Source organism: Bombina bombina, chromosome 9 (genome assembly GCF_027579735.1).
Source record: "Bombina bombina isolate aBomBom1 chromosome 9, aBomBom1.pri, whole genome shotgun sequence".
Taxonomy (NCBI): Eukaryota; Metazoa; Chordata; class Amphibia; order Anura; family Bombinatoridae; genus Bombina; species Bombina bombina.
The window spans coordinates 83,715,954-83,728,443 of NC_069507.1; the positions used below are offsets into that span (position 1 = coordinate 83,715,954).

At 37.4% G+C, this 12,490-nt stretch overlaps 1 protein-coding gene across 1 annotated transcript in view; it reads left to right on the forward strand.

Moving 5' to 3' along the window:
• The first annotated feature begins 9,147 nt into the window (after positions 1–9,147).
• Positions 9,148–12,490, forward strand: part of UBE2D1 (ubiquitin conjugating enzyme E2 D1) — a 54,735-nt gene continuing 51,392 nt past the window's right edge. The window contains exon 1 of the mRNA XM_053692233.1: positions 9,148–9,356. Coding sequence (XP_053548208.1) covers positions 9,333–9,356 — 24 coding nt within the window. The 5' untranslated portion in view covers positions 9,148–9,332. The remainder of the gene's footprint in view (positions 9,357–12,490) is intronic.

Genomic DNA, 12,490 nt, shown 5'->3' on the forward strand with positions numbered 1-12,490 from the left:
TTTTTTTAGCAACTTTCCAATTTACTTCTATTATCAAATGTGCTTCATTCTCTTTGATATTCTTTTCTTTGAAGAAGAAGCAATGCACTACTATGGGTTAGCTCAACACATTTGGTGAGCCAATGACATGAGGTATAAATTTGTAGCCACCAATCACCAACTACCTCCCAGTAGTGCATTGCTGCTCCTAGGCCTACCTGACCATCTATAAAAACTGTAGTGAGACAGATGTTGTAAGAACAGATAAACAAACCTGTCTGCATTCATCCACTAAATATAACATTTACATTGCACAGATATTATATTTTCTTAGGTCTAAGCAATCGACAAAAATAAATATATCTCAAAAACATTTTTTTTTATATATTTCATCTTTTATTGAGATTTTTAGCAGTAAAAACAAAGTAAAAATTTTCATTCACAATAACATTAGATTAATATACAAATGTACAAACCAAACCAGCATAAAGGATAAGGATACAGTGATTAATACGGTCAGCGAGTTACAAGTATAATGTGCTGTACTTGTAAGAACATATATAGTGAACATAAAAACATGAAATATCTGTTTTATATTGTATACTCTCCATTGAAAAAGGGGGGGATCACTTTTGGATCCCAAACAAACATTTATCTCAAAGAAAGGAGAGTTAAGGATATATTGAGCTATGATAAAGGTATGTGGTTAATTATATATTATTGTGGGGCCACTTTTGGACCCCAAATTATAAAGGTAAAATTAAGGCAAAGCTTAATACTCAGCGGGTAAGCACCGCTTAAAATAATGTGACATGAGTAAGAAGATTATAAAGTCCTCCAAAATAGTTAGTGAGTCACTCTTGGACTTCAATACTCGTAAAGAAAAACTGGAGGAGAGGGGGTGACTGTTAAATCTCGAAGGTCACTCTTGGACTTTAGTGTTCAATTCTATTTAAGCATAACAGTAAACAATTTATGATTTCCCAACTATTACTATTAAAACTTTTATATTTACCAACTTAACATGTGCAAGGTAAATTAGGATATCCTCAGGAGTTGCCTATAATTTCAGGAATGAGGAATAGTGTAATGGCAAGAAATGTGCAACCAAGTAGGGAATCGGTTTAGGGGAAAATGTTATATTTGGCGAATTGGCGACTGCCGTGTTGGGGATCTCAATATAATTTTAATGAAGAGCCTATCTTATATTATCAATATGGATAAGGGTATAGGATATATTTAGATTATGTGAACTGGGATAATACATGTAAATTGCTTCTCCAACCTAACTGAGTCTCATGTTTGAGTCCATTTAGGGAATATATACCTAGAGCAGACACAGGGGACCCTCCTGTGAACCGGGGTCTATGAAAATAGACATTTTTATAAAGAGAGTATATCCATTTACAGGGGTAACTGCTGTCAAGTATATAAATAAAGATGGTCCATGTTCTAAGGACTATGAAAACATTTGTAAAGCCCTCTGTTGAGTATAGATGTATCTAAGTTTAAATATCTTGTAAAAAGCACATCTTGCCCTCATTATAAGAATATAACCTGAAATCTGAGGCTTCCACACCACATCATCCCAGCCGCAAACAATGTAGTGAGGCCTATGAGGACATAGTAAACCTAGACGTTCAAAGCAGTAATGGAGGGAATGAAAACATATATCAATACAACTGAATAAAGTAAATATTCAAAATTATCTTGGTATGAACAGATGACGTATCTAAACCTGTTATAGGTTACACTATTGCTTTTTGTTTCCCCTGTGAAATAAAATATAATATATGTTGGAGGCAAACAATGAGGGTGGTATTACAGTCTATCATAAAATCTTATACAGAATATAGCTAATATCAGTGAGTCTCTTATTTAGGATCACTCGGATATCATTGGGATTGTATAGCTGTGGTTATCGGGCAGACCCAGTTAAATGCCAAAAGTAAACAATATGTCTAACCCACTCAAATTTTCCAAGCACTTTTTAAACAATAATTATCACCCCCAATTGCATAAACAGTAGCCGTCAATATGTCCAGAAGGGGCAGCCTTTGAGAGAAAAGTCCGGGCAATGGGAGTGAGATGCAATGAATTGCCGTCTAAGGAGTAGTCTCTGCGTCATACCCGACAAGCCTGAATCCATTAAAAGCTTTCCAGGACTGGCCCGCCACATGGGGCCCATATAACCGAGACCTTCATTGCAGATCACGACAACCTCTGTTGTTATCTCATTGTAAGGAACCGTTACTGCGGTAGGTGAATCCAGATTTGAGGGTGTAGATGGCCGCCATTGATGAGTATCATCTATTGCAGAGGTTGTATCCAGCATTGTGGGCCTCAGGATAGGTTTTCTGTTACCCCTGCCCATACTAAGCTGATTTGCTTCGTCTTCTGGGGAGGAACACTGCATTAGGTGAGTAGCGGGTAAATCTGTGTTGTATCCGGACAGCCAGTTCTCACAGATTTGAGTGAGCAGCCCTTTCATGCTGCTGAAATGATCATCCAGCAGTCATTGTAAGCGAGACTCCCACTTGTCTAATATGTTTGTAGATCCCATGTCGTCAGGATCACGGAGTTCGTTTGTTACAGGCAAGTTTGGTGAGGGTATAATGCATGGGACTGAATAGCTCTTGATAAAAAACAGGTTTAGCAGGCTCCATTATGTTACCTGGGGGGGGATAGTTGTAATCATATGTACTAGGCCGCAACCTAGTAGCTAGTCCGGGCTCCTTATGGGCTTAGCAAAAATTATATGTAAGTAGTCAGAATTCTCTTATATATCAAGTCATGTCACTTTCCAGCATCGATGTTAAAGTATTCTGAAGATAATTAGCAGATTGTCTCATCAACTTTCAGAGCTGCAGTAGATTCAGTCTATCATGGCTGCTGTCTGGACACGCCCCCCCCCCCAAAAAAAACAAAAAAACATTTTATACATACAGACAAATAATTTAAACTGTTAATAAGTGCATAAGGCAACAGAAGATAAAGAACACAAAAAAGCGCTACTGCTAAAAGTGACACTTAAATAACAATCAACAAATGGTAAAATTAAACAATAATAAGTGTTGCAATAACATGTGGCAATATAAATAATCACAAAATAGAGATACTTGTTACCCAATATGTATCAAGTCCTCCTGAGATATTCTGGAAAAATGTAAATGTAAAGTTAGCTTAATTCAATTGTAGCAATAAGCATCAAAAGCTCCCAGTAGGTTACAATGAATGTCTTCAGTGCTGCTCTGTTAAACAAAATTTTCCTTCTTTGTTGGAATAAATCTGTATGCATAAACGAGAGAAAGCAAAGAGCGCAACTCCGACTGAAACAGGTTTTATTAAAATGAAAAGTGCGCAAAACAACAGATTGGCTCGTGCCTGGAACATAATACTGTGGCAGCCGAGGTCTAGGATCAAATGCCGGGGCGGCAGATGATGGTCCGGATTAGCCTACAACAACCCACTATGGATCGTCAGATGTCCACTTCACTGGATAATCCTCACGTGTCGAACTTACTGTGAAGTGTATCCGTGGCATGGACATCTGACGATCCATAGTGGGTTGTTGTCGGCTAAACCCCACCATCATCTGCCGCACCGGTGTTTGATCCTAGACCTCGGCTGCCACAGTATTATGTTTCAGGCACGAACCATTGTGTTTTTTTTAGCAAGTGCAATCTGTTGTTTTGTGCACTTTTCATATTAATAAACTAGTTTGAGTCAGAGTTGCGCTCTTTGTTTTCTCTCGTTTATGCATACTAATCTGAAAACAACATTCCTCATCTTTCAAATTAGTGGTCCTATATGCATTCAACTGCTAGGTGACTGTCAAAGTAAGGACAAATGCCAAATAGAAATGGCCCTATTTTGAGGAACTGAAACTTTAATAAAGCCCCTGTCTCCCCATCGCCATACAAATATAAAATTTGAAAGAGGGGGTCCCACCATTGAAATAAATATCCTTATATATATATACCCTTATATCCTGCCAATTTTCCTGTATTTTGTGTCATTTGTACTACAAGTCTCTCTTTGGTATGTGAACTGGGTCCCTGCATTCAAATCCTGCCAATTTCACTGTATTTAGTGTCATTTGTGTTTTTTGTTTTGTTTAGTGTCATTTTGTTTTTTGTGTCATCTGTATTGCAAGCCTCTCTTTTTGCATTTGTCTGTATAATTAATTAATTAATTAATTAATTAATTAATTTACCCTGCTGATATCTTGCCTTTATCTATGTGATGTTCAAACCTTGCAAATACTTCCTAAATTTATAATTTCACTAATGGTTTAACCACAGCCTCCCACAAATTCTATTGTCTGTTATTTTTAACTTATCTCACCCTGAATCAAATTTTCCCAATTGGCCTTTTGACTGTCTTTGATCAGGTCATTACCTAATTTATTGCATTCAGCTGAATGCTCTGGCCTATAAATTTAACACTGCTATGGGGAAAGCAATGCAGGGATTTAGCAATGTAGGTTATATAACAATATTGTAAGATCATCTGTTCACATATCTTAAAGGGACAGTATACACTCATTTTCATATAACTGCATGTAATAGACACTACTATAAAGAATAAGATGCACAGATACTGATATAAAAATCCAGTATAAAATGGTTTAAAAACTTACTTAGAAGCTTTCAGTTTAGCTCTGTTGACAAGGCAGTTGGAAAGCCCACTGCAAGTGGGAAAACAGACACTCCCCCCCTCCCCCTTCTTTTGCATATGAAAAGACCCTTTACACAAACAGGAGCAAGCTGGAGAAGGTAGGTGACGGTATTCAAATAAAACTTTGGGGCTTGGTTAGGAGTCTGAAATCAGAGCAATGTTATTTAAAAATAAGCAAAATTATACATTTTTAAAAAAAAAAAACTTTATGGGCTTTATAAATAAATAATCTACAAAACATTTATGCAAAGAAAAAATGAGTGTATAATGGCCCTTTAAGGGAACATTTATAAGTGAGGAACAACGAATTATACAAGAATTGGACAAGGGATAAGGCAAGTTCTGTTTTAATACTGAGTTTTATACACTGACTATTTTGTAAAAATGCTAAATATCTTCATATTCCTTTTTGCCACCTTTTGTCTGTTTAACAAACTACTTTACTCAATTACTTCTTACCCCTCACCACCTGCACTGCTCATTTGCCTATCTCTCTTAACCTCACCTTACTTCTGTATTCATGAACTTCACACATTCCTAAAGTCTCTCTCTCCCACTTGCAACTCATCACAAAAACAGTCTCACTACTGCAAATTTGCATCTCATCTCATGACTCCCTCTTGCTCATACTAGCTGCTGGCGACATCTCCCCTAATCCTGGTCCCCCACATTTTCCTTGTCCTGCACACCCATGTGTACCCTTCAATAGACTTCAAAAACAAAACTCTGGTAACCCTAATTTCATTCCTCTTACATCTAAAGCCACCACCCCCTTCACTTGCGCACTTTGGAACTCTCGCTCTTTTTGCAACAACCTCAATTCTATCCATGACCTCTTTATCTCCCACTCTCTCAATCTTCTGGCTCTCACAGAAACCTGGCTCTCTCCATCTAACACTGCTTCCTCTGCTGCACTGTCACATGGGGGTCTCCACTTCAGCGACACTCCTAGGTCTGACAATAGACAAGGAGGTTGTGTTGGTATTTTACTTTCCTCTCGTTGCACCTTTCAACAAATACATCCCTTCTCTTCCCTCACATTTTCTTCATTCGAAACACACATGATTCGCTTATTCTCTCCCCTCTCTATACGCGTTGCAGTCATATACCGCCCCCCTGGCTCCGCAACTCTATTTCTAGATCATTTTGCCACCTAGCTACCTTACTTTCTTTCCTCAGATACCCCTGCCCTCATTCTCTGTGACTTCAACCTCCCTGTTGATAATCCCACTGCCTCCTCTGCAAAACAACTTCTGCAACTCACTTCCTCTTTCAGCCTGTCACAATGGACTGACTCTCTCACTCACAAAGATGGTCACTCCCTTGATCTGATTTTCAGTTATCGATGCACTATCTCAAACTTCACAAACTCACCTTTTCCTCTTTCTGACCACCACCTCTTCACTTGTACCATCAGCTCCCTCCCTACAACTCTCCCTCCTTCTACCCCCCACACTAAACTTCCCAGAACATTCAAGTCATTAGCTCAGCAACAGCTCTCTAGCTCTCTCGAACATCTTCTCTCTTCCATCCCCTCCTTTTCCTGTCCTGATGAATCCATCTTCCACTATAACTCCACCCTTACATCGGTCCTTGATAACCTGACCCCACCTACCATAGCTCGGAAAACATACACTCATCCTCATCCCTGGCATACTCCTCTGACACTGTACCTATGCAGATGTTCCCGTACTGCTGAGCGACACTGGAGGAAATCTCGGAGTTCTGCTGACTTTCTTCACTATAAGTTCATCTTGAACTCTTACTATTCTGCCCTTAATCTATATAAGCAACACTACTTCTCTACTCTTATCTCTACTCTTTCTTCAAACCCAAAACGTCTGTTCTCCACATTCAATAATCTTCTCCGCCCACCCCCACCTCCCACCAAAACTTTTCTCTCAGCCCAAGATTTTGCCAGCTATTTCAACAACAAAATCGACTCCATCAGAACTGAAATTAGCTCTCAACATACTACAGGTCTCCCACCCCCTCAAAAGCTCACAATCATCCAAAACCCACATAGCCATAAATTAAGCTCTTTTGCTCCTGTTACAGAGGATGAAGTTTCTGCCCTTATACTATCCTTTCACCTCACTACCTGTCCCCTCTACCCCATCCCCTCACAACTACTCCCCTCCCTCTCTTTTACCCTTACCCCTATATTCACACACATCTTCAACCTCTCCCTCAGCACTGGTTTAGTTCCTACATCTCTTAAACATGCATTAGTCACACCTATCCTCAAAAAACCTTCTCTCGATCCAACCTCCCCATCCAACTACCGCCCTATTTCCCTACTACCTCTTGTCTCAAAGCTTCTTGAAAAGCTAGTATATGCACGTCTATCCCATTTCTTTAAATTAAACTCCCTCCTTGACCCACTGCAATCTGGATTTCGCCCCCTTCACTCAACAGAGACAGCAATTGTTAAGGTTACCAACGACCTGCTTAAAGCAAAATCAAAAGGCCACTTCTCTCTACTTATCCTCCTTGATCTGTCTGCAGCCTTCGATACTGTCGACCACTCTCTTTTTCTCTATACCCTCCAATCATTCGGCATCTGTGACACCGCTCTCTCTTGGTTCTCTTCCTATCTGTCTAACCGTACCTTTAGTGTAGCCTTCTCTGAGGTATCCTCTGCCCCATTACTTCTTTCTGTTGGGATACCGCAAGGCTCTGTCCTTGGTCCCCTTCTCTTCTCAATCTACACGTCCTCACTAGGTTCCTTAATAAAGTCCCACGGGTTTCATTATCATTTGTATGCTGACGATACCCAAATCTACCTCAATGCACCAGAATTATCTCCTTCCTTGCTAACCCATGTTCACTCCTCACATTCAGTCCTTGGCTAAAGCCTGCCGCTTCCACCTTAAAAACATCGCTAAAATTAGACATTTACTTACACAAGACACAACAAAGATTTTAATCCACTCTCTCATCCTTTCCCGCCTCGACTACTGCAACTCTATCCTCTCTGGTCTCCCTAGCTGCCACCTAGCTCCTTTACAATCCATAATGAATGCCTTTGCCAGGCTCATCTTCCTTGCACGTCGATCTTCATCTGCCGCACCTCTCTGCCAATCCCTTCACTGGCTTCCTCTTGCCTCCAGGATTAAACACAAAATTCTCACTCTGACACACAAAGCCCTCAATTGCATTGCTCCCACTTACATCTCAGACCTTGTCTCCAGATACTTTCCCTCCCGTCCCCTTCGCTCTGCTCATGATCTCCTACTCTCCTCCTCTCTTGTTACCTCCTCACATTCCCGTCTACAAGATTTCTCAAGACTGGCTCCCATCTTATGGAACTCTCTGGCTCGCTCCACAAGAATCTCCCCTAGTTTTAAAAGCTTCAAGTGCTCCCTGAAGACCCTACTATTCAGGGACGCTTACAACCTATACTAAATCTTCCTATCTCCACTGCTATCCCCTAAAACCCAATAGAATGTATTTTATTATTCTTATTATCGGTTATTTGTAGAGCGCCAACAGATTCTGCAGCGCTGTAAGCCTATGAGCCCAGCTGTTTGTAGTTCACCTTCATAAGAGCTGACTACAACAGTGCAACTCTCGGCAGGACCCTTCATCCATTTGATCCCTGTAATCGTTTTTATATACCACCCATGTTCATAGCGCCGCGGAACCTGACGGCGCTCTACAAATACCTGATAATAATAAGTTCTAGAAATAACAGTCACCTAGAAGCTATTGTATGCTAGCATCATTTTGTTGTGTTGTTGATGTCAGGATTATTGAGTCTTGTTTCTCTGCAAGTATCTAATTATTGGGTGAATTGGGTGAATGTCATAATAGATAACATTTTACAAAATGGATGTGTTCTGGTATGGTTTTTCTGTTTTGACAGAGGTAGGAACTAGCATACATTGTCAAAATTAGTTACTCCTCTATGAAATCAAAATGTTAGTTTGTTTAATATGTATGAAATGTTTTTGTAGCCAGATATTTTATTACAATTTTTTTTCTTTTTTTTTTTTTTTTTGAAACTTCAAGATAAAGTATATTGTATTATTCAGTTAGGGCCATCATAACATTGTTCACCATTTCCACAATTAATATTTTTTTTTTTATAAAAAGTGTATTTTTACCTGAAGAAGGAACATATTATATATATTTATTTAGATATATATATATGTATATATTCAAAACGTATATAGTAAAATGCATTTGGTATATTTTGGACAAATACAGTACTGCTAATTACTCATGAATTGAAAAGTATATTTTCATTCCTTAGAAGTAGACTACTAATACTTGAAACATAACATATAGCATGTAACAATATGAATTAAAGTTAAATTGTTATACTTTTCATGTTATTATTTCACAATTATCAGTAACATAAACCATGTGCACATATAATACTACATTTCCCATAGTGCTCTACTGACATTGCTCCTCCCCTCTTTTAAAAGCGGAAACAAAAGAGAATACAAGGAACTAAAGTCCCGCCCAGTGGAGGTTGGCCACGCCCAGAGTGAGTCAGGCCAGGGGCCGGCAATTAACACAAGTGATCCGCTTCCTTCTTGCTGTTAACAGCCGCAGTGACTCGGCGAGAAGCCGCACAGGAGGCCGTCTCCGTAAACCAGTGTTTGACCGCAGCCAACTACTCACCAGTGAAGATCCTGCTTGGCTCTTCGCCTCCCTAATCTATGGCGCTTAAAAGGATACAGAAAGTAAGTCTCGCGGGGAGCCGGGAGGAACAATGGAGGCCGCCTGACACTCCGTACCCCGAGGGCCGCCATCCCTTTTATTCTAGTCTCTTTCAGATCCATCCGTCTTCCCTCTGTATCGCACAGGGGGAAGCATCTGATAATCCACCGAACCTATGGCTGGCACTTTAATGCCAACATACATAGGGCACCACTTCCAGTGCCACCATTCACTCTACTGCATATTTATCCCCCACATTTGCCATCTCACATAAAGCTCGACCTGTTAATTATTATTTCAGGTTGTAAGTTCATTTAATAACATAGCATTGACTGGATTATATGTTTATATAACATAGTAGTAAGCATAATGTGGTATTATTAGTTTATGTGGTTTCCTGGTTTATACCAATATTGTGTCATGCTGAGTAATGCTGCGTCTCACTGTTACTATATGTTCTTATATACGTCATTGTGATTCCTCTTTAGTAACCTGTAAACACTGAGCTGTGCCTTTATGTTTTGTTTCTTTTCGTTTTTGTCACTCTGTAACATGAGCCTATACAAAAGGTTATTGGGATTATATATATATATATATATATTGAGCCTATACAAAAGGTTATTGGGAAAATATATATATATATATAATATATATATATATATATAATTATATATATATATATGATTATATATATATTGAGCCTATACAAAAGGTTATTGGGAATATATATATATATATATATATATATATATATATATATATATAGCCTATACAAAAGGTTATTGGGAATATATATATATATATACTATATATATTGAGCCTATACAAAAGGTTATTGGGAATATATATATATATATATTGAGCCTATACAAAAGGTTATTGGGAATATATATATAATATATATATATATATATATATATATATATATATTGACCCTATACAAAAGGTTATTGGGGTTATATATATATATATATATATATATATATATATATATATATATATATATATATATATATATTGAGCCTATACAAAAGGTTATTGGGGTTATATATATATATATTGAGCCTATACAAAAGGTTATTGGGAATATATATATATATATATATATTGAGCCTATACAAAAGGTTATTGGGGTTATATATATATATATTGAGCCTATACAAAAGGTTATTGGGAATATATATATATATATATTGAGCCTATACAAAAGGTTATTGGGAATATATATATATATATATATATATATATATTGAGCCTATACAAAAGGTTATTGGGAATATATTGAGCCTATACAAAAGGTTATTGGGAATATATTGAGCCTATACAAAAGGTTATTGGGAATATATATATATATATATATATATATTAATAAAACACATTTTGACAGGCAGATAAGAAACAGAAGGCCCTTTGAATTTGCCCATTTTTCTTAAAGGGACACTAAACCCAAATGATTTATTTCTTTCATGATTCAGATAGAGCATTACATTTTAAGCAACTTTCTATTTTACTCCTATTAACTTTAATTCATTCTCTTGCTATTTGTATTTGAAAAAGAAGGCATCTAAGCTAAGGAGCCAGCCAATTTTTGGTTTAGCACCCTGGACAACACTTGTTTATTGGTGCTGTCCAATCAGAAAGGACAACCCAAGTTGTGAACCAAAAATGGGCCAGCTTCTAAACTTACATTCTTGCTTTTCAAATAAAGATAGCAAGAGAATGAAGAAAAATTGACAATAGGAGTAAAATAGAAAGTTGCTTAAAATTGCGAGCTCTTGCTGAATCATGAAAGATAATGTGGTTTCAGTGTCCCTTTAATGTATAAGGATAAAGGGATATTCTAGTGAAAAAATTACATGCTTTCAATTGTTAGGGCCTAATATTTTTGCATTGCTCACCCTCTCTATGTGTTTAACACTTGACTAAAGAGTTAACACAGGTAAGTCCTTCTGGGGAACTGCAGGCATTGGGGAACATGGCCAGTAAGTTCATCAGTGATAATTTAAATGTGACCTGTGCAGGAGATATATTGTTCACTGTTCTCAAGCAGGACATTATTTGTGTTTAACCTCTTTTTCAGGGATTAAGTATATAGTAAGCTATGGTAAGTAATGCAAAACTTTTCATGCTGTGATAAATTAGATCTTGTAATAATTGGCTCTAGATTGTCCTGTTATTTCTGAGGTCAGCATTATACAGATCTATATTCCAGATGTTCTAGAAGTCCGTTTCAGTTTTTATTGTTGCAACCTCTATTGGAAGTCTAGTCGTTGAATCAACCACCCCATCGGTAAATAATTACTTCTGCAAATTCATTCTAAACATGTTACCTTTCAACATGAGATCATGCACTCTTGTTCTGTTTTCGTGAAAAATCAGTCATTTTTAATTAAATCCTTTTATGTACTTAAAGGTAACACAGTATACAAAGAATGGGACATATTTATATTTTTTGTTTACCATTTTTAAAGGTCTGTTAAGTTGAAAAATTGCATGCTATTTGTTACAGGGCCATTTAAGTGATAAAAAGACATGCTCTTATTCGCTAGCATATGCTACTTTAGCACTAGCAATTTTAAAGCTATGTGTTTAATCCCACAAAGACCATTGCAAGTCCCTTTTTAAAGTGTCATTTTATCAATGGTGACCCTGCAACTTCGTTTAAACCCGCCTAGTGGTTAAACACATTTTAAAGTGCAACTTGGATAGACACTGCTGTCGAGCCAATCCTCAGTAATAGCTGTACAACTTAGTTTTGTGACTAGGGTCGCTGCCTATATCCGCTTGGGACCAGCAGTTCTCTGTGTCTCCTGAGCAATATTTTAACTGTGTTTTATCCCTTCCTGAGGCTTAAATAATGAGTTGCAGGTCACTAGTGATAAAATTACATGGCCTATCAAAGGCATATTATTTTACCACTATAATGGCCCTTTAAATGTATCAATCCTTTAAATGTATGTAGTTTCATTGGCTGTTTATTAAAAATAATCATGCATTACTGTTCACTCTGAATCCACTTGGTAATGTAGAATGTTTGTCCAAAATACCATAGTCTGCATTCCAGCATAATCTTCCCTTCCACTTGAGCAAAGTGCTTGTCATTATCATATTATATATATATATATATATATATATATATATATATATATATATATAT